Source organism: Rhinopithecus bieti, unplaced genomic scaffold (genome assembly GCF_001698545.2).
Source record: "Rhinopithecus bieti isolate Rb0 unplaced genomic scaffold, ASM169854v2 scaffold_21649, whole genome shotgun sequence".
NCBI lineage: Eukaryota > Metazoa > Chordata > Mammalia > Primates > Cercopithecidae > Rhinopithecus > Rhinopithecus bieti.
This window is the reverse complement of record NW_016811584.1, coordinates 1214201-1241081: the sequence shown is the minus strand read 5'-3', so window position 1 is coordinate 1241081 and position 26881 is coordinate 1214201. Positions and strand designations below refer to the sequence as shown.

The window sequence follows — 26881 nt, the reverse complement described above, 5'->3', positions numbered from 1 at the left end:
ACATTTTGCTTTGTGGCTTGTCTCTATTGTGTCTTTATTCACTAGTTTTCTCTTTTTTCTTACCCCATCTGTTAGGTTTCACTTTAAATGCTATATTTTCGTTGCTGTATATTTTATTCTTTTCAGATCTGGTTGATAATTTTGGAAAATCACTTTTCCATGCTGATTCTTCAATTTTATATTTCTTCTAAAATTTTTATTTATTTTCTTAAACATTTCAAAAACACCTTATATTCTGCATATGGCCATCACTCATGGAAGTTTCCTTGTGTCTGTGGTAATTTTTTATTGTAAGCTTGTATTTCATTAATCTGAATTTTTTGGACTCCTGAGGGCTTTTGTTCTCTGCCTTATCGTCTTTCCCAGTCCTTGCCCACCCACTGCCTGTCCCCTTTATAAGAATTTGCATTTGCATCTGTTAGGCGCCAGGGGGCACTTAGGACCACATTAGCCTCTTCTGCAAATACGGGCTTGTTGGGAGAATCTCAGTTCCCTCGCATCAGTGAGCCCCAGTTCGCTCTCTCAAGTTCAGTGCTTGGATTGGCATTTGCTCCTTATAAGAAGAGGAAGAGAGAACAGAGAGTGGTCTCTCCCCTAGCCCCTCCCTTGGAGATTTCCTTTACTTCCTTGTAAGCTCAACTATGCTTTGAAAAGTATATTTGCTTTTATCTAGCTGTAGTGTAGAGGAGGGCCTATCAGAAAATGCAGTCTCCTGGAAGCCTAGAAACCGAAGTCATTATGACCTCCTTCATTGTCCTGGGATGGTGTATATGTGCCACATTTTCTTAATCCAGTCTATCACTGATGGACATTTGGGTTGGTTCCAAGTCTTTGCTATTGTGAATAGTGCCACAATAAACATACGTGTGCATGTGTCTTCATAGCAGCATGATTTATAATCCTTTGGGTATATGCCCAGTAATGGGATGGCTGGGTCAAATGGTACTTCTAATTCTAGATCCTTGAGGAATCGCCACACTCTCTTCCACGATGGTCGAACTAGTTTACAGTCCCACCAACAGTATAAAAGTGTTCATATTTCTCCACATCCTCTCCAGCACATGTTGTTTCCTGACTGGTTTCTTTCACATGGCATAATGTTTTCAGATTTATCCATGTCATCCTGTATGTCAGCACTTCATTCCTTTTTATGACTGAATAATATTCCGTTAAATTGATATACTAGATTTCATCCATTCACCAGTTGATTGACAAATGGGTTGTTAACACTTTTTGACTAATATGAATATTGCTGCTATGAATATTTGTGTCTGAGTCAACTGATGAATGGATACATAAAATGTGGTATATTCGTTCAATGGAATATTATTCAGCCATAAAAAGGAATGAAGTACAGATACACACTACCACATGGATAAACCTTGGAAACCTGCTAAGTGAAAGAAACCACTGATTGCATGATACCATTGGTATGAAAGGTCCATAACAGGCATAAAGACAGAAAGTAAATCAGTGGTTACCAGGGCCTGGGGAAAGGGAGGGAGACAGGGAATGACTTCTAAAGGGCATGATGTATCTTTCTGAGGTAATGTTAAAAAATGTATTGTGTTGATGGTAGCACAACTTTGTATGTTACCCTTTATAGGGGAGCATTGTATTAAAAATGAATAATCTCCACCATTAAATACATATCAGTTTCTTTCACTGCATTCAGTACCCTGTGAGGCACTGTGGTATACAGTTGAGAAGGCTCTAAGAATTTCTCAATGGACATTCATAAATGGGGATATGAATTGGATACTCAGAAACAGTATAATCAAGATGCTGCATCACCCAGTGCTAGTTTCTGGGTGTAGGCCACCCTCAGAAAGATCTCAATACCACTGAGTGTCAGCTGTAGGAATTCAGACAGATTTCAAAATGTTGACTGCTCCAATATTCATATAACTTAGATATAGTATTACCCATGCCTTACAATACTGTGGTTCCCTGTGGGCGGGAGCTATGTCTTACGTCCCTCTTGATTCCTGTGCTTAGAATTGTATTTGTTTCACAAGCAGGATCGTGTGTTTGGCAAATGAATAGCTGCTGTCTTGGAAGCATCTTGGCTTGTCCATAAGGATACAAATGCCTTCAGGCTTGTGGCTACCTTCTCTGACCAGCCTGGGTGTTTGTCCTATGGGGAAAGGTATTGCTGAATTCACCAACTATCTTCAAGCACGGGTGTCTTTTCTCACATCTGATAACTATTTTGTTTCTCTGGTGCTTTCACTCTGACTTTGCTTAAAATGGTGACCCAAAATAACAGGTGCTTCCCTCTCTGGTAATACTTTCAAGACTTTCGGTTCCTGGGTCAGTGAGATTTAGGAAAACAAAAGGTGGTATAAACCTCAGGTTTGGTCTTTCCTTTTTTTTTTTTTTCCATGTCTATCAAACATCAATGCTATAAACTCTGTGTAGCTTATAGGTCTTTGCTGTAATTACAATTTTTTTCTTTTTTTTTTTTCTTTCTTCTGTGAAGGTACTTTATGTTGATTAAGTTCTTTCTGTAAAATATCCTTTGCTTGCACTAGACTTTTCTTTGTGTTGATTTTTTGCTTCGTTTTTTTTTCATTTCCCATGCTGTTCAGTTACTGGATGCCAGAAGAACCAAGGTTTGTCCACTCTTTGCAGCTTGTTTGTTCTGCTTTGTACAGCCTCACCTCCTTGTGTGTTTGAGTGTGTTTGTCTGTGCCTGCATTTATTCCCTTTTGCTTGCAGATGCAGTAATCCTGTTTACTAAACCTGTTCACAGCTTTATTTGTAAAAAATAAAGTCTTTGTTTGTGTCTACTTGTAGTGGATGCTATTATTTTCATTTTTAAATCAACACATATTGATCATGGGAAATAATGGATAGTACAATAAAGAATACCTTAGGAAACAAGGAATACTGAGTCTGGAGCGTTCTGGGCATAAAGAAGGTGTGTTTGTGAAAGTTTCCCTCTAACCTTTTCCACTTCCTAAATTAAAACTCTGTAGATGTATAATTTCCCTTGTGATTGACACTAATCTATTGTTTCTGTGTATGTGTGCATTTCTCTTCTCCCAAGACGTTCAGAAAGCATCCTTGAATTAATCTCCCCCTCTCCATGTGCTGTCCCATGCTTCTGAAGTCACCGTGGAGGAATTCATGGCTGGCCCTCCGGACCTCATGATTAACATTCCATCTTCATAGTGTAGTGGCAGCAAACAGCACTTGCCATTTTCATTGACTTTTTTTCCTTCTGTCTCCTCTCCTGCTCCATCTTTCTCACTGCAGCACCTACAGTTGACAATCCAAGCCCTTCAAGATGAGCTGCGAACCCAGAGAGACCTCAACCACCTCCTCCAGCAAGAGAGTGGCAACCGAGGAGCGGAGCACTTCACCATTGAGCTGACCGAGGAGAACTTCAGGCGGCTCCAAGCCGAGCATGACAGGCAGGCCAAGGAGCTATTCCTTTTGAGGAAGACATTAGAGGAAATGGAGCTGAGAATTGAAACGCAGAAACAAACCCTCAATGCCCGAGATGAGTCGATTAAAAAACTTCTTGAGATGTTACAAAGTAAAGGCTTGCCGTCCAAAAGCCTGGAGGATGACAATGAGCGAACGCGACGGATGGCAGAGGCTGAGTCTCAGGTCAGCCACTTGGAAGTGATTTTAGACCAGAAAGAGAAGGAAAACATACATCTTAGAGAGGTAAGAGTGTTCACTGTATTTCCCCAAAGCCTTAATTTATAAGTGAAAATATGTTATCAAGTTATTTTCACAGGTTGGAAGATATCTACATCCTTGACAAAATTCCCTTTGTCATCTGCTTTATGACCTTCCTGCCGGCTTAAGACCATTAAACTGGAATTTTGTATTAGTCTTTGCTCACTGCACATGCATTCCATTATTATTCAACACATATCCACGATTCAAACATATGTAGGACATATCCACTCTAAAGTGATTTACAATTGCTTTCCCACAGGTGGCGGTTTCAGAGTCTTTTAGGTATGGTACTATTTAGTTTAGTTGTTTTTCAAATATCACCTCTCTAAAGGTAAAAATTAATATGATTAGCAACACAATGACCCTAAATATTTTATTACTGAATTGGGGATGAGATTTGCTGAAAGTAAAGCATTTAGGAAAGAATGGTAAAATGCACAGATTAATTTTGAGTGTTTAGAGTTAAGATAATTTTTGTCTGCATTTACATTCATCTAGGACAGAGTATTACAGGTTTTCTGAGTATGTGTTTTGCCCTTAGTGGATTAAATCATTTGAAGTCCTTCAGAGGCAGTCTCTCTGGCCTTTTACCACCATTCAGTGTTGGGATGCTCATGTATCTGAGAATATGTGGTTAGGTAGAGCTTAGAAAAAATGTGGATGACTGCCAAGGTTTGAAATTTTTATAGCGGTTCCTTGCCACTCTGGTGGATATGGACCTTAAAAGTATCATGCAGGCAAAACTGCTGTAGGGAGACAAGGATCTCACAGAGAATAACAAGCAATAAAATGTCATTAAAAATGTTTTCAAACTATTCTACAGCAATAAATAAAAATTCTAGAAGATACTTGCTTCTAGACCAAACTAGATTTCTTGACAGTATACCTGTTCAGATGGTGGTGCTTCTTGTGAGTCACTTGTTTGATTGGTCAGAAGATATGGCTTCCATGTTGGGATTTGCAAAAATGCAGATGCTCCCAGGAGTTTGCTCTGATGTAGGTTATATTTGCCTAGAACTTAGGAAAAGACTTTCGTGTATGCACATTTAATGTCCTCTACTCTTGTTCTTCCTTGTTTTGTTTTAATGATACTTTTCCAACATGCTTGGGAAACCACATGGCTTGGTTTCATATTGAAAAGCTTAAAGAGATGTTTTGGTTAGGCCTGGTCTTCCCATCCATCTTCCAAGACGGTGAATGTGGTGAGAAGACTTCCAAGATGGCCTCCAATAATCCCTACTGCTTGGAATTCACACCATTACATAATCCTTTTTCTTTGAGTATTGGTTGATCCTCATAGCTTACTCCGAAATGATAGAATATGGCAAAAGTAACAGAATGTCAATGTTACTTCCATGATTAGGTTACGTAAGACTGTTACTTCCATCTTGGTAGCCGACTCTATTGCCTTCATACTTGCATGCTTTGATGAAGCAAGCTGCCATGTGGAGAGGCCCATGTGGTAAGGAACTGAGGGTGGCCTCCAGCCAACACCCAGTAAGGAACAGAGGCACTCATTTCAACAGCCACAAAGAATGGAAACCTGGTAACAACCATTTAGTGAGCTTGGAAGTGGATCCTTTCCCAGTCGAGCCTTCAGATAAGATGACAGGTCCTGGGCTGACATCCTGATTGCAGGCTGTGAGAGACTGTGAAGCAGATGACCCACTTAAGCTGTGCCTGGATTCCTGACCCACAGAAACTGTGAGATAATAAATGTGTACTGCTTTAAGTTGCTCAATTTTGACGTAATTTGTTACACAGCAATAGATAACAAATATAGTACAGCAGAAAGTAATTTTCTCCATGTCTTACTTCATAGACCTCTCATGTAGTTTACAGAAGAGGAGCAGCAATTACTGGCATGTTGTTACTTGCATGTAGATTAACTGTGGATTTTGGAATTTTTCTTGTGTTATCTCAAAACTGCAGTTGATAGAGGATCACTAGAGTTAGAAAAAGCTACTGTTTTATTTTGATGCCAAGGGGCAGCAAGGCTGTGATGCCAGAGAAATCTCCATCTGCAGCACCATTTCTCACTCCTTGGGATCTTGTGGTCAGGGTGGTCATTCTTCTTCTGCAATTAGATTCTGCTCATTGAGAGTACTTACTAGATGGTGCCTTATGTGGCTGCCTCCATTTAAATGAATCTAAACACAATTCATCTTGGATTTTCTGAGATTGGCTGGTTCTCACAATGGTCTGGTGTGGATATAGATCGTGTTTAGATCTTTAAACACCAGTTTGAAAGCACACAGAAGGGAGTACAGAAAGTGCAGCCCAATACATTCAACTAGTTTCCCTGAGCATCATACCAAAATGAGTAGGTATCCCTTATTTTAGCTCATCAAGAGGGGGAGAATTTGGAAAATATATCTGTACATAAAAAAAACTCATGTTAAACTTGAACTCAACAAACAAGACTCCAAGACCTGAAAGGACCATTCCCATGAGAAAGGTTGTACAGTCCTGTGAGAGCAATTTGTTAAATTCTCAGGAATCTCATGATCCTGATGTTAAACCACACATAGCCTGAAATTGGTCATATTTGGTGTATTTACACCATGGAAATCGGAACATGCTACTCTTAGGGTCTACCTTCCCCATTCCCTTGCCCATTCCTGAAAGCCTGTTTACTAGCACACCTCTGAATGAATGTTGTGAAATGTTTACTTCTACTACAGCGAGAAGATACACTGTGGAGTCAGAATGTTACTTATTGGGAGAATTATGATTATGTGTGTATTAACCACTCACGGTTCCCCAGAAGTTTTCAAAATAGCATCTGTGTGTGTCAGCTTATGTGTCAGGCATCACGAAGAATGCTTTACATGGGTTCACACTGAGTCATCTCATTCATTCATTCATCCATCCATCCATCCATCCATCCATCCATCCATTCATTCATTCATTCATTAATCCTTCCATTCATTCCTTCATTGGATCAATACTTATTGAAGATCTGTTTTGGGATATAGCAATGATCATTATTAAAATGTACCTTCATGGTGCTTACATTCTATTGGGGGAAAATAGATGACAATTTTGTGGTTAAATAGAAGCATGTCATGAAGAAGAGAGTGAAGCACTAGTGATCTGGGTGGGGCTAATTTTATATTGGGTTGTCAGGGAAGGCCTCTTGGAGGGGGTGACAGTATGAACTGAGACTTGAATAACCAAAAGGAACCATCCATGTGAGGATCTTAGAAGACTGTTCCACTCAGATGGAAAGGCCCATGACCTAGGAGGTAGGTGCTATTACTTTGCCCATCTTACCTGGGGGAACTGAGGGACAAACCCAGTGTCATACTGCTAACAAATGGTGAAGCTGGTATTTGAATCAGGCTGACTCTGGAGTCTCAGCTCTTAAACCATTTTACTATGTCCCTTTTCTTTTTTCTTTTTCTTTTTTATTGAGATGGGGTCTCACTCTGTCACGCAGGTTGGAGTACAGTGATGCAGTCTGGCTTACTGCAACCTCTACCTCCCAGATTCAAGTGATCCTCCCACCTCAGCCTCCTGAATAGCTGGGACTACAGGCATGTGCCACCATGCCTGGCTACTTTTTTTTTTTTTTTTTTGTATTTTTGGTAGAGAAGGGTTTTCACCACGTTGCCCAGGCTAGTCTCCTGAGCTCAAGCGATCCGCCTGCCTCAGCCTCCTAAAGTGCTGGGATTACAGGTGTGAGCCACCATGCCTGGCCTATATCCCATTTCTAGAAGAAATTTTTCCCAAATTGTGCTTGGCAGAACAGCCATTTGTGGGCTGTTGATATGTGTTATGAGAGAAAAAGGGTTGCAGTGCCAAGTGAACTTGGGGAAACAAGGGATTCCATAGAGTTACAGTCTCAGTCTTTAACATGCAAATATGCATTAGTCATTTCTAAGAAGGGGACCAGAGAAGGCAGAGCTTCTCAAACTTACGTGACTTGCTTTTCTCTTGTTGCACTAGTGTTCTTTGTAAGACATTTTTGAAAAATGATATGCTAGAAAATAAAAAGAGCTTCTAATTAAAGACTTACCAAATATGTAATAATATACAAATGGTTGTTTCCCATTGCCAAATAACTGGGTTATTTCCTTCATTAGTTATTTATAAGGCAAAGTTTATTGCGAGCTATTTCCATATTCTTTACTGAGTTTTAGAATATACATCTTTGTCAGGTTTTTTTTTTTTTTAAAGTAGAAAAATGTGTCTGACCACTTTTGTCATATCAGTAAGAATAAGTTAGCTTGAATAAACAAGTTACCTGACCTCTGTTAATATAGATGGATCTAAAACAAGACTTAAAATGTACTTGAGGTTTTAGGTTCAGTGTGTTCCTGATTTCATTTTCATTATATCGAGTAGGTCGGGGCTAGGCAGTGTGAGGCTGGGGAATGGAGTGCTAGTGGTTTTATGATTCATTCTCAGGCAGAGGTGGTGGACCTCACATAAACCGCATCTCCTGGCCTTGTTCAGCTTATTGTTTTAGGAGATTTGGAGTTGGCAGGAGTTGCATATGGGGTGGGTTGCTTTAGTATCTTATTGTCTTTTGGTGGTCTGGAAAAGGCTGAGTGTGAAACCACTTCTTTGTCTGGTAGGAAAAAACAACAAAAAGGTTATGATCTTAACTTACTTAGAAGACCAAATCCATTGCCCAGGAACTCCAACTGATGTGCTAATGTGAGCCAAAGGGTTGGCCGAAGCTCAGCATTACTCACTAGCATTGTCTGATGTATTTGGATGCAGGTTGATTTGATAAGACATTGGTTGACATGCTCATAGTTTACCCTGTTCTCTAGCTTTTTCTGCAAAGAACATATTGTTCCATCTAGAAGTTTTAGTGATCAAGTATCTGAAACACTACTGATCTCATTAAAGAAAAAGAAATGGATTAATAGACCAAGATCCTCTTATACTTACCCTGCTTACTATTTTCTTGACTGGTCCTTAGAAGAGAGTTAGGGGTCTTTGGACTTATCTGGCTTAAGATCTTGATGGGAAGGAATATATGTTCTGCTGCTAATCCTATTGATCTCCTGTGTTAATCCTTTTGGGCAACTTGCCTTTTTTTGGTAGCAGGGCCAGAAAAGCACCCAAGTCTTTACAGGCCACAGTTGCTAATAACCCAGGACAAGCAAAACCCTCAGAAGACCTGGGCCTCCCTCTGTGCTGGGGATAGGAGAAAGAGGTAACATGAATTCTTGATCTCCTGGTTTACTTATCCAGGTTGACCCCAGGACAGTGGGAGATCCACCAAGGGAAAAGGTATTACCTGGAATGTCTTAAGCTTTCAGACCTTTACTGATGGCTCAAACTCGTCCTGTATAGTCTCTGCCCAAATTTCTAAATGCCATTCCAGTCCCCCTTCTCAAAACCATATGGCTTCCTTAATACATGCTTGTCTCTAGTTCTGCTGACCTAAGCCATGATTTTGCTGATGCAGGCATTTCTAATTCTGACTCTACAGATTCAATACATTCTATTTCTACTAACAAAGCTAATTGCAGAAACTATTCCCAAACATATAAACATAACATTTTATATACACGATCTTTTACAAGGGCTGTTTCCTATACATATTACAGAACTTAACAATTGCTCCCTATTTTAATATAGTAAGTTTCTTACCTGATCAATACACTCCATCAGTATTCCCAGACCTCAGATACTGCCGGTAGCTGCTCAATAAATATTGTAATGAGTGAAAAATTTGTTTAAAATTTCTAGAGAATTACTCTGTGATTTATTTTGTCAATATCAGAAAAGTTCATAATGGTTGGTATGAGCTCCATTAAAAAATGTTTTCTGCATGATTGCTCTGTGTTCAGAGTGGAGGAGAAACATTGCAGGTAGCTTTAACTGGCAGTCTTCTTTCATTTATATGTTGGACATCATTGGGCATATGCTGAGCATCCATATGGAGGATGCTGTGGGAGTATCGGTGGCAATTTTGTGGTCTTGTTCAGAGATTCAGGTGAGCAATAAGAGGAACAGCTCATAATTATCAAGTCTTGTTCTGTGCTAAGTAAATACTGTTATCATCATGTGTATTACACAGATAGGGAAACAGAGGTGCAGTGAGGTAAGTAATTGCCTCCAGTCACACACTGCAAAAGCTGCAATCAAGATTGGAAGCTGGGCAGTGTGACTCTAGACTCTGTACCTGTCCCCACTGCATGCTACTGCTTCTTGGTGTGGTACACTGAGAGGCCTTGAATGGCACCCAAATGCTGTACAGCTTAGAGGCAGGAGAGCTGACAACTGGCTTCATCCATGGTAGAGCCGGTCTTCAAGGCAGGAAGAATTTTAGCACATGGGGTTGGTGGGGAAGCGTGATTGGAGAAGAGATGACTGAGTCAAGTCACAGAGGGGGAACTGTGGTGAGTTTGAGGCACAATGAATTTGGAGCAGCTGAAACTGCCTTTCAGTGGGGGAAGGAAATAAAGCTGAGCAGATGGTTTGGTATCAGATCACTGAGGGCTCTGAGGACCAGATAAAGGGAATTGGCTTTACTCTGTGATCTCTGGGGAGCCTTTGAAGACATTTGGCCTGGAGAATGACGTGACTGGAGAAGATGGTCTGTTGACATTGGATTGGATGGGAAGAGAACAAAAGCATGGAGAGAAGTTAGAAGGATACTGTGGTTATTCAGATTACCAAGACTGTGAATCTGGGTGGTGGCCATGGAAATTGAAGGGAAAGGTCATCTCCACCTATAGGCAGGACCTTGACAACTTAAGAACTGAGTGCTGGGAGCTTTGAGGAGGAAGAGACAACTGCTATAGACCTGTGGACAGGCAGATGGCAGCCATGGGCAGGCAAGGGTTGTCAGCAGGAGAAGCTAAGGTTGAGGGAGGACTTTGAATGTATTGAGTTTGATGAAATCTTGGTGGAGCTGTGCAGCCAAGGTTGAGAACGTGGGTGAAGAAATGATTGTGACGTTCTGTCCAAGTACACAAGGCATTTCTGACTATTGCTCAGTTTTATTCATTTTTTTCACACACATCTGGTAATTTGTAACCACCATGCCCCAAGGTCGTGAGCATTCTAAGGCATGCCTTTTCATTTACTCCTACTAGTATTTAACTACTAAAACTGAACATGTCTCCTTTGTGCCTCTTTCCCAAGTAAGCATCTGATTTTGAATATGGTATCTCTTTTCAGATTATGTGGAATTTTCATTGACTGATGCTAGTTTGAGACAAATTCCCTTTGTTTTCACTGGATGGATGTCAATGAAGCATCTTTCCAGAAAAGCGCTCTCTCTGTAATCTGACAGTGCGTCCAAAAGTAGGCTTTCATAATTTTTACCCTCACATTTCTGATGACATGGAAAATAAATTCCTTTCTGTTTAGCGTCATTTGCCTTGTCTTTAAATTCTCATACATTCTTTTGAGTTTGAATGCTACATGCTAATTACTCTATTTTCATTTCAATGAGTATCATCAACTGCTTTTTATGGTAACAGAGACTGGTGGAGCCCCAGGAAGCCATTAGACACAAGGCATCTTGAAACCTGCTGAGAAAAGAAAGTGACAAGAGTTGAGGGTGTGGGGAGACACCAGGGAGGAGTGAGAATGTCTGGAGGTTATGCTGGGAGAGGCTCTGATTACTTCCTCTTCACCCTCATCCTCCTGCTTTACCTTAGGTGTGATGGCACTCTGAAAAATATTTTTTGGGTAACTGACATAATTTATCATCACCATCATTTGTTACAACAATGCCCCACAAATAAAACCTCAGCAGTGAGAAAGGACCACGAGCACAGGTGCTGTGAGTATGTTAGCATGTTTCATAAGCTGCAGCAATGGGTAATTGAGACAGGCTCAGCTGTACCAAGGCCCTACCTGTCTTGAGTGGAAACATTAATACTTTACATGTGGAGGAGGCTTGGTATATAAAGCCTATAAACACATTCCATTATAAAAAACATTCCATTTTAACTATTTCCACAGATACTTTTGGCAACCCTGGGAGGACATGCAGGCTCAGAGAAATTAAGCAGTGATGACATGTAACATTTACTGGGCACTCACTAAGGGCAGCCTGTGCCAGTCACTTCCCGAGGAGTGCCATTTAATCCTTCCATTGATACTCGGAACGGAACAATGGTTTCTCTGCCTCTCAGGTGAGGAAGTTGAGGCCTAGAGAGGTGATGTGATTGGCTGAGGTTCTCAGAGCACATAGTGATGGATGGATCTGGCATTCAAATTTGGACCTGCTGATTGAAGTACCTTGTTCCTAAGCACTTCCTGATGCTGCCAGAGATTTCAGTGTAATCCAGAGTAGACCACAGACTAGGATTCTGGTCTTCTGACTTCTTGCTCAAGGTTATTTTCTCTGTAAATGTGAAAAAGGAAGAAATGCAAAAGGCTCTGATTTATTTTCTTGCCACATCTTATCAGAGCCTGTTGAATTGGGGACTACAAATCTGTGAAGTCATAGAGCAGCGGGAAGATTAAACAGTGCCGTGTAGAAGGCAACGTCAGGGTTAGGTCTTCTCATTCCATTTTTGGCTCGTGAAAATGAAAGCACCTGGCCTTCCATAAATTCTTCACAATAGGTGAATTTTTGTGAACAGAGAATAAGGACAAATGGGTGGCACTTAGAATCAGACCTTTCCCATTTCATCAAAGTTAGCTTTATTTTACAATTTTTTTTAAACTTCATGATTATCTCACTACCAAAAAGAAATGCTTTGTCTCCCAAAACCAACTTTACTTTTATCTAGTTTTGTTGAGTATTTTGGGTTTCTTTCTCTGTCAATTGTGAGACATGGAAATTGTATTTGTAACTCCTAAGACATGTGCATTTCATTGCTCTTCTAATTTGCTAAAGCAAAATCTCCTTTCCCTTCCGCCTTGGCTCGGATGTGAAAGGGCTACTTTATTTGGGTTTCCAGTTTCGCATGTAGGTTGAGGGGTCTCTTACGTGTTTCAGATAGAGTGCTAAAAAGGCAATGTAAACTGCTAATGGGTGATTCCTCGGAGTGGCTATGGTTATAGCAGCTATAACATATAAAAATGAATTAAATTCTCACTAAAGGAAAATATAATTCTGTATATGTAGTTTGTAGAAAAGGAAAAGAAAAGTGAGTGAGACTTCATGAGTAGAAATTACAAAGACTTGCTACGTTTTTAGATTGAGATTTGGCAAACTATAGATTATGGGCCAAATGTAGCCTGCAGTATTTTTTTTTTTTTTTTTTTAATGGCCTGGGAGCTAAACATGTTTTTTACTTTTTAAATGATTACATTTGAAAGGATTACATAAGTACATATATAATACCCTATATTTTGCCTCTTGGTCCACAAAGCCTAAAATACCTGGCCCTTTAAATGTGCTGACCCCTGACTCAGATAATAAGTAAGTAGCTTTTTGAATCAAGACATTTGGTAAAAGCCTGTCTGCAATTATTTTTATTTAGAGGATCGAATCTTACTGTTTTCTCATATAGCTTTTGAGGTTTGTTTGCTTGTTCACATAGGGCTTTTGAGGTTGGTTTGTCTTTAAATCAGGAAACAGTATTTTTTCTGCCATTTTTGCCCTTTTTTTTCTTTTTTTGAGACGGAGTTTTGCTCTTGTTGCCCAGGCTGGAGTGCAATGGCACGTTCTCGGCTCACTGCAACCTCTGCCTCCCAGATTCAAGTGATTTTCCTGCCTCAGCCTCCTGAGTAGCTGGGATTTACAGGTATGCGCCACCATGTTCTGGCTAATTTTGCATTTTTAGCAGAGACGGCGTTTCTCCATGTTGGTCAGGCTAGTCTCAAACTCTGTACCTTAGGTGATCCACCTGCCTTGGCCTTCCAAAGTGCTGGGATTACAGGCGTAAGCCACCGCTCCCGGCCACCCATTTTTCTTTTACAGTTATTAGATCTGTAGTTTTGATCTCTAGATTCTTAACACATTGGGTATTGTCAGTTTTCATGAAAGTCTGCACCTCTTTTAGGAGTGGTGTGTGTTGGGAAGGAACCCCGGCAGATTCCAAAGGGACTGTGAACGAAGACTTCTTTAAGAATTACCAGAGAAGTGGAGATTGCCATTCAAACTCCAAGAGAATTAGGACTTCCTTACCTAATAAAAACACAGGCTTCCTTCTATTACTCCTCCTCCTTCTCTTTTTAAATACCTGTGTTTATTGACATTTTTTAGCTGTACACAATTAGTGCTTTAAAAAATGTGGCTGCTTTGAAGGAACTGGCCTGAAAAAGAAACTGTGTATATATGCAGGTTGTGTTAAAAAATATTGACATGTGGTAGTTGTTAGTGTGCCATGGCCTTGCCAGGTTTCCCCATGGACAGTGGTCTTACTCAGCTAAGCCAGGATTTGGTCAGGAGAACAGCCAGTTCCCTTACCACTCTCTGCGCTTCTTCCTGCCCCCAGGGTAGTCAGATCTCTCTCACATCTGTTTGAGCTGAGCTGCCAGACATTTGAGCATTTTTAGTGCTGGGGAAAGACTGCCTGTTACTAGGATGTTGCTGCCTTGGTGTAGCCCAGGGATTTTCAATCTCAGCAAGGTTGACGATTGGGCAAGGTGATTGTTGTGTGGGGCTGTCCTGTGCGTTGCAGGATATTGAACAGTGGACCTTTGCTTACTAGATGGGATTAGCACTTACACCCTTTCCCAGATTGTGCTGACAGCAACAAAAGTCTCCAGACATTGCAAAATAATTCTGGTGTTGAACTGCTGGTATAGAGTGAACCATCCATCTGCTGGCTGGCCTGGGACTGTGGCAAGGGCATTAACTCCTAGCCCCATCTGCTTGAAACTTGGTTTTATTGAGGAAGGGCAGCCTAGCTCAGGAGACTTCTTTACCCAGAGTCTGACTGCAGGGGATTTAACTAGGAAACAGATGTGCTGGGGGGAGGGGGGATGGGAGCTTGAGCCTAAAACGAAACGTGTGTGTGTGTGTGTGTGTGTGAGAGAGAGAGAGAGACAGAGAGAGACAGAGAGAGAGACAGAGAGACAGACAGATTGAGACCGATAAAGACAGAGACAGAGAGACAGATAGAGGGAGAGATTGAGAGAGAAGCTGCCTCCAACTTCCCCCTCCCCCTCACTCCTTCTCTCTCAGAAACTGTGGGGCTGGAAATGAGGCAAGTCCTGTAAAAGAAATCTAAAGGAGGGGTTGGGGATGGTGTTTTGTCTGATATACCACATGGGAAGACTGGGATTTTGTGAAAATAAAAGACATTTGATTCTCAGGAGTATGTATGGAGGTAATAATTATGGATCTGAGAAGACACATAAACCTACATTTTGACTACTGGACTCTCACTATTAATTGGCAGTTTTATTTTACAATAAAGGTCGTCATCCCTGCTTTCCCCTAAATGGCCTTTGTGTCTCCCTTTCTGTTTTTTAAATAAACATTTCTCTACATGAACTGCCTCTTCCTCCTCCCCTGCCTCTAGCACCACCAAACTTCAGGATAATTTTGGAGTGTAGTGGTTTTATCATGTGGAAATGTAGTGCAGATGTTGAAAATTACCTTTTCTTCCCCCCTTTAAAACGTTGTGACCACACATGCTTTGCTCTAAGTACTATTAAGTATTTTTATTATTGCTATTAAAAATCTTGCCTCAGGCAGAGTCCCACAACAGCTCAAGTCAAGGCAAATATTAAAATAGCAGCAAGTATTTATGCGTAACACATTAAAAATCTGAAGTCATGTTTGGCTTTTTATGCAATTGAAACTTTTATTTTTTGACCCACTTGACCAAGTCCTGTATCTAGTTTTATCCTATTTTCCTGACTCTAAAACTTTAAGTTCAGACTATATGATTTGGTCACCTACCCCACTCACCCCAAATTTTCTCTAAACTTGAGTTTTTTCTTTATCCTGCATATATCTTTGAACTTAGCCTGATTGTAGAATGAATTTTGATGGGAAGATTTCAACTGCCAGTGTGAATTAGTTAGTGCACGATTTAAAAAGTCATTAATGAAGCAAAGTTCTTTTCTTGCAGAGAATCTTGCAGATTCGTGGCAGGGGTTCTGTTCTTGGAGTACCACACACTGGGGCCAGTGGCCATTTACCAAGGAAATGCTTATCAACACTTAACACATCTTGCACTCAGAAACCTGTTGAAGGAGATTAGCTGCCACTCTAAGCTTAACTTCTTTTAGGTTTATTCGTGCCGCTTTCTTTTTGTATCTCTTGTCCAGCCTTAAAAATATTTTTCCAAAGAGTTCCTTAAAAAAAGCAACAACTTCTTTTATGATTTAATCACTTGAATCTGGAATTACGAGCTCCCTCACTACCTATGTACACTTTTTAGTGTACTAGAAATCAATCCTGGTTTAGACAAATGAGCATCTTTAAAACGCTACTTTTTCATCTATATCTCCAAATAGGAATGCACTGCAAGGTGATTTGTTTTTAAAGGGTGGAGAAGGCCTTTGTCATTCTGGCAGAGTCCACACAGCAAAGAAGAGGCAAACTCTGATTGTGCCTTAGACAGTAGAAATGACTCTTTTTATTTTTATTTTTTTGAGAGATGGGGTCTTACTATGTCGCCCAGGCTGATCTTGAACTCCTGGGTTTAAGTGATCTTCCTGCCTCAGGCTCCCCAAGTGCTGGGATTACAGGTGTGAGCCATCATGCCTGGCTGAGAAATGACTCTTCATGTAGATATTCCACTGTACTCTCATGGTACACGGTGGTGTTCCTGTCAGTGGTCTCTGTTGCAATACTTTCATGATGCATGTCAAGATTTAGATGATTTTAAAGATTCAAGCTTTAGCTGCTTTAAAGGACAGAATGGTGCACAATGGCTAAATCCTTGCCAGTTGCACACTGAAAGCTTGAGATGCCGTAAAAACCTGCCAGGTGCAAACCTCGATGGGTATTGTTAGGATGCCCCTTAAGCAACTCTTACAGGTAGAGCAATCATGAAATTTAGTGGACATTTGAGGATATTTGTGCTGAGCGTGGGGACTTCTGAGACATGATGACACAGGCTTTTCCAGAAGACAGGAAACCTTTATGAATAACATTCTCTTTCCTTCTTTTTCTAGGCTGTGGTTATCTTTGCATGGTGGCTCCTTGCTTTGCTGCCCTGCAGATACAAATGTGTATTGCATAGAGGACTTACAGAGTATGGTCCAAAATGACCACATTTCCTGAAATCACAGCCACCTCCTGAGGAATCTGTGTGGCACTGGAACATCTGAGGGTTGTTGGGCTTATGGAATAGAGGTCATGGAATCTCATCTTGGGAGGTTCTGGTGGGATGCTGTTGATAGCATAAATCAGCAGCAGCAGCACCATTGTTAGATGGAAGATCTTCTAGCTGCAAGCATGGAGCTCAGTGCTGTACTCAGTTCCTCCTCAGAACAACTCTATGAGATGTAGGTGCTGACATTGTCCCATTACCTAATCAGGGCAGTTAAGTAACTTGCCTGAGACCTCACAGGGGACTTGACCTCAGAAATGAGAACCAGCATACCATCTACTGTTTTGTAGAAAGTCAAAATAACTTCTAGTCATTTCTTCCCACCCAGTTCCTTTCCTTATTTCTGGTTTGTTTTCTTTGAAACTTTCCTTTTCTATTTGGGCTTCTCATCTGGTTTCTATTATGACCTCATTTAAAATCTTATTCTTTCTCTTAATATGTTGGTTTCCCTCTCTTATTTTAACCTTAATCATTTTCCTCCCATTGTTTTTTCATCTGCATTGTTTTATGAGGTTAACTGCCTTTGTTGTCATATTTCTAGTAGCTGTTCTGAACTTTTGCAAGAGACATGGGAATGCTAGTGAAATTTACAGGAGACTTCCGGTCTAATAGAATTTTAATCAGCAGTTTTCTCTGCCTCCTACAAAATCTTTGCATTCACCTGCTTGGGTTTACTCTTTGGTCTCCAGTGACATGACCTGTGCAAAGCACTTTGCACAGGCTTGGCTCAGCAAATATCATATATGTTTCCTTGAGGAAAAATGAGGAGGGGATAATCGAGTTGCCCTCGGATCAGCTGGTCTCCTTGTAAAGCAAGTTCATGCACCCTTTGCAAACCATTGACTTCTCTCCTCAGTATCAAACCTTGCCTGGTGACATTTTACATGTCACTTATTGGGGTACTGGTGTTTGTTCTGAGATGTGATAAACCTTATCTTCATCATCCCACTTTCATTCTGTAATTGCTTCGGAATGTTATGGAGGCAATTATACTGTATGGGAAATATCTGATTCACAGGGCTTGAATAAGTAAACCTAAAAGTAATACATGCTAAATACTCATAAAGCTCGGCACTTAGTAGGTGCTTAATAAATGTCAATCTACATATGGATATGTATGTCTGTATCTATATCTGTATCTATATCTAATCTGTCTCCTCTCAAGACTGTGCATTCCCTGTGGGCAGTAATCACATTGTACTCATCTTTAGTATCACCAGCACCTTGCACACTGTTCTTTATCATTATTGATATATATCCTGTGATAATTGTGCACAAATTGCAAACAGAGATAATGTCCTCTATACCTTTAATGTCCTATAGCAAATTAAGTATTTTATATATTTAGAAAATGACTGGGGAAAGAATTAGAATTTGTTACAGCTTTTTGGACGACATAAGAACTTCTTAAGAGTTATCAAAATATTCTTAATGGGTTGTGTATAAGCAGTACTTACTTAGCTCCTCTTTATTGAGCACTTACTCTGTGCTGGGCACTCAACTAAGTGCCAAGCACTCATTTTAAATTTAATCCCATTCAGGATTTATTCTCTTTTTAAAGATAAGGAAACTGAGGCACAGAGAATTTATAACTTCCTCAGGGTAACATAGCTACCATGCTGTTAGAATATAAATATTGTTCTTTCCCTTACTCAGTCTAGCCTGTAGCAATAATCACTCCTCATAGCATATATCATAACCATAACAATAGTAACAGTAATACTCCTGAAGTTAACCTTTTCATTAAAACACGAAAACCTGATAGACCTAGTTAAGTATATAGTAGTGAGTGGCAACTTTGTGGAAAATTCCATCCCAAGCCTGGACCTCTCTCTTGAGCACCAGCACCATACATGTAACTATCTAGTGGACTTCTTGTGGGTTGCAGAAACATGTTAAGATTAGCCTGTCCAGAATGGAACTTGTCTTCTTCCCAACTGTTCTCCCTCTGTGTCCTTGTCTTGCTGTCACCACCATGTACCTCCCAACCCAAGCTGGACACTGGGAACCATCATCAATTTCTCTTTCTCCATTGCTCCCTGTATTAGTTTTTTATTGCTGTGGTAACAAATTACCACAAACTTAGTGGTTTTAGGCAATACAAATACACGATTCTTGTACAGTCCTGGGGATCAGAAGTGTGAAATCAGTTTCATTGGGCTAAGATCAAGGTATTGTCAGGCCTGCATTCCTTCTGGAAGCTCTCAGGGGGAATTCATTCCCTTGCTTTTCCCAGCTTCTAAAGGCCAGCTGCACTCCTTGGCTTGTGGCCCCCTCCTCCATTTTCCAGCCAACACTGAAACATTTTCAAATTTCTTTATGACCCTTGCTTCTGTGGTCATATTTCCTGGCCCCTGACTTTGACCCTCTTGCCTCCCTCTTATCAAAACCCTTATGATGACATTGGGCCCACCTAGTTAATGCAATATAATCTTCTCATTTAAAAATCCTTAATCACGTCTGCAAAGTCCTTCTGCCATGTAATGTAACATATACACAGGACTTGGAAATTAGGAGATGGACATCTTTGGGGGGATCCGTTACTCAGCTTACCATACTCTCTGTATCCAATATATCACTAAGACCTATTTATTCTATCTCTTTACACACTTTTGAGTCTATGTTCTTTCATTTCCATTGCTCTTACCTTTGGCTTGGTCCTCTTAACTGGTCTCCCAGCTTTGTACCTCTTGTAGTTCATTCTTCATGCTGCTGTCAGGATCATCTTAGAAAAATGCCTGTCTGTCCTTTCCAAACCCCGCATTGCCCTAAGGACAAAGTACAAACTCCTGAGCCTGACTCACAAGGCCCCTGCCTGCCCTTTTCCACCTCATCACCTACTCTTCCTTTCTCCCTTATCTCTCCCAGTCAGCTCAAACTCTGGCTTTGCTGAACAGCCAGCCTCTGGCCTCTGTGCCTGTGTTTGTGCAACTCCCCCATTGCTGGGGCTCCCTTCCTCCTCCATCCTCACTTGACTAACCCTTACTTGTCCTACAATATTCAGCTTAGGTGTTTTACCTTCTCTGGATTTCCTCACTTTCACTGCTTCCTGCCCTGGACTGGATTAAGGTCCCTACCTGTGCATATATTGCTCATAACAGTTACTAAATATTCATTTACTTGACTGCCTTTCCCACTAGACTGTGAAATATCAAAAGGAAGAACTATGTCCAGTTCACTGATGCTTCCATAAACCCTAGTAATGTTCTTAGTACATGATAAAAACCCAAAACTGTTAGGGAATGATTTTGGAGTGAAGCTGCATTAGTGTTCTTCTGTGAAGGATCAGATTTTTATTTTGAACTACTTATAGACTTACATAAAATTTGCAAAAAACATGCAGAGGGTTTCTGTATGTCCCTCCCCTAGCCTTCCCTAATGTTCATCTCTTATATAACTTGAGTACCAGTATTAGAACCAGGAAATTAACCAAACTAAAGTCCTCATTTAAACTTCACCAGTTTTTCTACCAATGTTCTTTTATTGCCATTTCAGGATCCTATGTTGCATTTAGTTGTTATTTCTCCCTAGTGTCCTGCAGTTTGCAACAATTCTTTAGTTATTCCTTATCTGTCATGATCTTGGCACCCTTGAAGAGTATTGATCAATTATTTTGCTGAATTTCCCTCACTTCAGACCCTTCCCATATCTTTGCATGACTGGACAAAGGTTATGCATTCCTGAAAGAAACAATGTGATATCCCTCTGAGGGCATTGGAACACAAAGTTAATGATGTTGCTGGGTCTTTTTATTGAATACTGGTGCTCCCACCAGTCTGAGCTCTGTTCTGGGATATTGCTGTCTTTACTAAGTAGATAGTTGTTATTGTCATTATCATGACTAACATTTATCAGTCACCCGCGGTGGGCTAAGCACCGTTCTAACCTCTTGATATGTAATAACTCCTTTAATCCTCACAACAACCCTGATAAAGCTGAGCCTATTAATCCCCTCTTGTTACAAATGAAGAAACAGAGTCACAGGAAGGGGATTACTCTGCCTAGAGCCTTACAGGAAGTCACAGTCAGGGGGCCAACAGGCCTGTGCTCCCCATCCTTGGGCTACTCCGCCTCCTTTGTGTGTGGGGAGAGTCGGGGTGGGGCTGGTGCAGCCTGCTGAGTAACAAGGGCTTCCCAAGGGGCAATCCCAACCCTTATTCTCTCTGTAACCAGTTTCCATGCCAGTTACCCTAAAGAAAATTAGATGTGTATACTAATTTTTTTTTGTAATTTGGTTTGCTTTTTAAATCAGGCTTCAAATGTCTAGGAAGTATGAAAATATATGGGTGAATGGAAATCCTGAACCCACCATTTAGGAGTTAGTTTTGAAAGCCTAGGAGACTGTTCATGAGGTAGAATTAAGGTGATGACAGTGGGAACAGACAGGGAAAGGAATATAAGAAGATGCTTTGAAATAGGAATCACATCTAAGAACCTAAAGAATGAGGAGGGTGGAGGTATCGGAGAGGCTGGAGTTTTCAGCTTTGGGGACAGGGTCAATACTAATGCCTGTGACAGTCACGAGGGAAGCAGGGTTTTGGGAGGAGAAGGAGAGTTTGGCATTTGAAAATATGGCTTTGCATTTCAAGGCAGAAGGCTAGGCTAGAGATGTGGGTTTGGGAAGCATTTATAAGAGATAGAGTTTAGATACCCCCTCCCGTCCCCCTCTCCCTGCAAGCGAGGAGGTTCTGATGATAGAATTAGGGCATATATCTGTTTAAGACAAATAAGGAGAAAGAGGAGCAGTAAAAAAACTGAGAAGGAAATATTTAGATAGGAGGGAGAACCCAGAAAGCAGGGCCATCAAGGGCAAGAGCATTCATTCATTCATTCACTCTTGCATTCAGTTGTTTTATGGAGAACCTTTAACTCTAAACTGTGTCTTGAAGGGGACACTGAGATGATAGAGACTCTCATGGGAGGGACCTTTGGGCTTGGTCCCTAGGGATGAGGCAATGTTCATTGACAGATAAGTAGGAAAGATGGGGGCATGTATGGCCTGGGGCCCTGATATATTAGCACAAGCTTGTCCAATCCATAAGCCACATGTGGCCCAGGCTGGCTTTGAATGTGGCCCCCCAAAATTTGTAAACTTTCTTAGAACATTATGAGATTTTGTGTGTGTGTGTTTATGTATGTGTTTTCAAGCTCAGGAGCTATCATTAGTGTTAACGTGTTTTATGTGTGGCCTAGGACAATTCTTCTTCCAATGTGGCCCAGCGAAGCCAAAAGATTGGACACTCCTGCACTAGCACATGTGTTGTTCTTTCTCAAATCCTCCTCCTCCCAAAGAAGCTATATACTTTTAACCAAACCTTAATTCACCCCTCAAATTATATTCAAAAGTAGTCTTCCTAAGCATATGCTGTAATTAAACAATATGGCATTTAAAGATTCTTAACACCACAATATGCCATGGTTACTTTAGTCAAAAATATTCAACTTGAACTAATTTTTTGGTGCTGTGACATTAAAGAGCCAGATGAATGAGGTTTTTTTTTTTTTTTTTTTTTTTTTTTTAGCCGAGTTTGGGTGTTGAGTGGTGCAGAGCATGGCAGTATCCCAGCATGATATTGATAGTAGGTTGCAGGAGCTAATGCTGAATAATAAAAGATGGTTTCATGTGATCCTTGCTAACAAGGTAAAGGTTTGAGCTGCCAGAACAGGAAATTATAAAATTTGTATCTAAAAATAATCTAATCCCTTGCATTTTCTATTGTGACGTCCAGTGATAAGAAACAAGGACCTTACAGAAACTCTGGGCAGTTTCTGAAACCCCTGTTTGTAATCAGCTGATTTGATTTTCTTCAATACAATGACAGAATATTTGTGAGGAAATTAAACTTCATCATGCTCTAGCTATCAGTTACATGGCATCAACATTTCTATCAGGCTTTATGGAGAATTTCTTAAGTACTAGAGCTACCTTTAACTCCAGTGCAAGTTTGCAAATCTACAGCAGCTTTGAAAGAAGTCTAAACGAACTCAGGCCCTCTAAGGGTTTCTCAACCACGCCAACACTGGTGACATTCTGGGCTGGATAGTTCTTTGCTGGGGATGGGGGCTTGTCCTCATGTAGGACATTTAGCAATATCCCTGATGTCCATCTCTCAGATGTTAGTAGCATTACTCCCCCAAGTCATGTCAATCAGAAATGTCTGCAGACATTGCCAGGTGTCTCCTGTGGGATAGAGTCATCCCTTGTTGAAAACCACTGATTCAAAGTCTTGCTATTAAAAGTGCAGTCCAGCAACCAGCATCAACATCTTCTGGGAGTTTGCTAGCTCAGAGCTGTGTCCCAGGCCTCTGGAATCAGAATCTGCATTGTAACAAGATCCTCAAGAGACCTGTGGACACATGAAGGTCTGAGATGCACTGATCTAAAGCTCTACCCAGGGCAGTGTGGTATAGCAGAAGGGCAAGAGCTTTGAACCCAGACATGCCTAACCATTAAAAGCTGTGTGACCTCTGGCAAGTTGTTTAACCGCTCTGAGACTCAGGTTCCACCTCTGTTAAAATGCGACGAAGAAACTTTCTGTGTTATGACAATAATAGTAGTGGACTGAGCTGAAGCAATGAGAAGGGTACTCACCCCTTACTAGAATCTCAGCTGGGCTGGCTTCTTCCCCTCTCTTTATAATGCTGTTTTCATTGGCTGTGCTGCACTCACTGGTACTAGTGGTGATGATATCAGAAGGGGAGGAAAAGCAGTCTGCCTGAGTTAGTGCTTTGCCAGCAGAGGAGGTCATAAAAAAATCTGCTTATTTACAAATTTTTATTTTTGAATTATTTACTTTCTTTAAGCTGTGAGTCTCATGGTAGTCTGGCCCTTCCATTGCTTGGGAAACTGGGATCGTGTTTCTGGAAAACTCGTTATCCTGGGCCTTGTGAACTCTTAGTGGTCTCATTTAAAGGCCAGAATCTAAAGGTGGGAAAGGTGAAGTTGATGGCAGCTAAATGTAGAAGTATTTAAGGGAGATGAGGCTCACAAAGTAAACTTTATTCCTGCGCTATAGCAACTGGATTTTGAAATGGGACAATTATTTTGTGACTATTAGAAAATTTTGGTTATGCAAGGTAAGGATAAATATTTTTGCCTTGGGAATAAACAGATTGCTCCAGAACTCCAGATTTTTCTCTTTTCTTCTTTCTCTCACCATGTCATCACCTTAGTAGCATGTATTTTAAAATTTCTCTTCCTGGTATATCAAGATTAGCTGTTCTCACGGCTGTGGGCCAGTAATCTAACCTGACATAGACAATTCTCCTTTTTGGCAACATTTATTTAAATGATATATAATAAAGGTACATACACACACAGAACAATCACACACCCACACAAACAATATTTGAATCTGACTTGTTAGGACAGTTTTTAGGCAAATCACAATTATAGTTGACCTTTGAACAACATGGGCTTGCACTATACAGGTCCACTCATATGTGGATTATTTTTCAACCAAATACAGATTGAAAATACAGGTTTTCCAGGATTTGAACCCATGTTTATGGAGGGGAGTTTGTGTACTCAGGTTCCTCAGGACTTGAGTATGTGTGGATTTTGGTATGCTGTGGTGGGTGGTCCTGTAACCCAGCAGTCCCCAACCTGTTTGGCACTGGGGACTTGTTTAGTAGAGGATAATTTTTCCACAAACAGGGCTGGGCAGGGGAGGTTTCAAGATGAAGCTGTTCCACCCGAGATCATCAGGCATTACCTAGATTCTCTTAAGGAACATGCAGCCTAGATCCCTGGTATGCGCAGTTCACAACAAGGTTCAGGCTCCTATGAGAAGCTAATGCCACTGCTGATCTGACAGGAGGTGGAGCTCAGGTGGTAATGCTCCCTTGCCCTCCACTCACATTCTGCCATGTAGTCTAGTTCCTAATAGGCCATGGACCATTACTGGTTGGCAGCCTGGGGTTTGGGGATGCCTGCTGTAACCAATTCCTCACCTATACCAAGGAACAACTGTGATTCATCTGAAATGTGTTGCTACAAATATGAAGAGATGTCATTTAGAGTCAGTGTACAGAATTGTGTAGATTGGGCACTGCACAACTCTAGAGAGCACCATTTATATCATGGACATCATGGATTTGCATGTATTTTATAAACTTGTCAGAAGATGACATAGTTTCTTATCTAACAAAATCAGTACATTGCAACAGTGTTCTGACAGATAGTAGTGAAGTGTCTTAGGAAGGGGCTTCATTTTCTAATTTGCACAAAGGAGTCACATGGGCTAGTGGCAGCCCTGCCATCTTGCCTTTCTTTGGGAGCTTCTGCTCTGGTGTGCAAAATAATACAAATCATTACCCCCAAAGAAAAAATATGGCTGAGAGCCATAAGAAAAATACAGTTTGTTTGATTTTCATGAATGTGGAAAAAGAATCCTCCATAAAAGGGGTGTCCTTGACCAGGTGTGGTGGCTCACTACTGTAATCTTGACAGTTTGGGAGGTTGAGATGAGAGGATTGCTTGAGGCCAGGAGTTTGAGACCAACCTGGGTAACATGGCAAAAACCTGTCTCTACAAAAATTAGCTGGATGTGGTGGTGTGCACCTGTGGTCCTTGGTACTTGGGAAGATGTGATGGGTGGATTGCTTGAGCCCAGGAGGTCCAGGTGAGCTATGATCACCACTGTACTCTGGCCTGGGCAATGGAACAAGACCCTGTCACCAAAAAAAAAAAAAAAAAAAAAAAAAAAAAAAAAAGGAGGGGTCCTTGAATGCCCCTTTCATCTTGGAGCATTTGCTAATGCCTCTGTTCATGCTGCCATCCTTTCCAAATACAGGTAACAATACCAAGGAAGATGAAGCAAACCAGTGGTCCAAGGGAAGGAAGAAATCATTTAGGTAGCAGAGGTTTGCTGACACAGGTCCACCAGATAATAATCAGGATATATGGAAGAATCTCATCAGCTATGGTTGGTTGAAGATCAGCTGATGCTGTGAAGGAAAGTGGTTAACATGGTTATTGCATTACAGAGATGAGGACGAGTTACCCCTTTTATTATTATTATTATACTTTAAGTTCTAGGGTACATGTGCACAATGTGCAGGTTTGTTACATATGTATACATGTGCCATGTTGGTGTGCTGCACCCATTAACTCATCATTTACATTAGGTATATCTCCTAAAGCTATCCCTCCCTCCTGCCCCCTCCCCAAAATAGGACTCGGTGTGTGATGTTCCGCTTCCTGTGTCCAAGTGATCTCATTGTTCAATTCCCACCTATGAGTGAGAACATGTGGTATTTGGTTTTCTGTTCTTGGGATAGTTTGCTGAGAATGATGGTTTCCAGCTGCATCCATGTCCCTACAAAGGACACGAACCCATCCTTTTTTATGGCTGCATAGTATTCCATGGTGTATATGTGCCACATTTTCTTAATGGACATTTGGGTTGATTCCAAGTCTTTGCTATTGTGAATAGTGCCGCAGTAAACATACGTGTGCATGTATCTTTATAGCAGCATGACTTATAATCCTCTGGATATATCCCCAGTAATGGGATGGCTGGGTCAAATGGTATTTCTAGTTCTAGATCCTTGAAGAATCGCCACACTGTTTTCCACAATGGTTGAACTAGTTTACAGTCCCACCAACAGTGTAAAAGTGCTCCTATTTCTCCACATCCTCTCCAGCACCTGTTGTTTCCTGATTTTTTAATGATTGCCATTCTGACTGGTGTGAGATGGTATCTCATTGTGGTTTTGATTTGCATTTCTCTGATGGCCACTGATGATGAGCATTTTTTCGTGTTTCTGTTGGTTGTATGAATGTCTTCTTTTGAGAAGTGTCTGTTCATATCCTTTGCCCACTTTTTGATGGGGTTGTTTGTTTTTTTCTTGTAAATTTGTTTGAGTTCTTTATAGGTTCTGGATATTAGCCCTTTGTCAGATGAGTAGATTGCAAACATTTTCTCCCATTCTGTAGGTTGCCTGTTCACTCTGATGGAAATTTCTTTTGCTGTAGAAGCTCTTTAGTTTAATTAGATCCCATTTGTCAATTTTGG

General features: G+C 40.8%; 1 protein-coding gene across 1 annotated transcript in view; it reads left to right on the top strand.

The window, feature by feature from the left end:
* ERC2 (ELKS/RAB6-interacting/CAST family member 2) overlaps positions 1–26881 on the top strand; it is a 905732-nt gene that overhangs the window by 175097 nt on the left and 703754 nt on the right. The window contains 1 exon segment of the mRNA XM_017894219.1: positions 3262–3678. Within this exon segment, the coding sequence (XP_017749708.1) occupies positions 3262–3678 (417 nt within the window).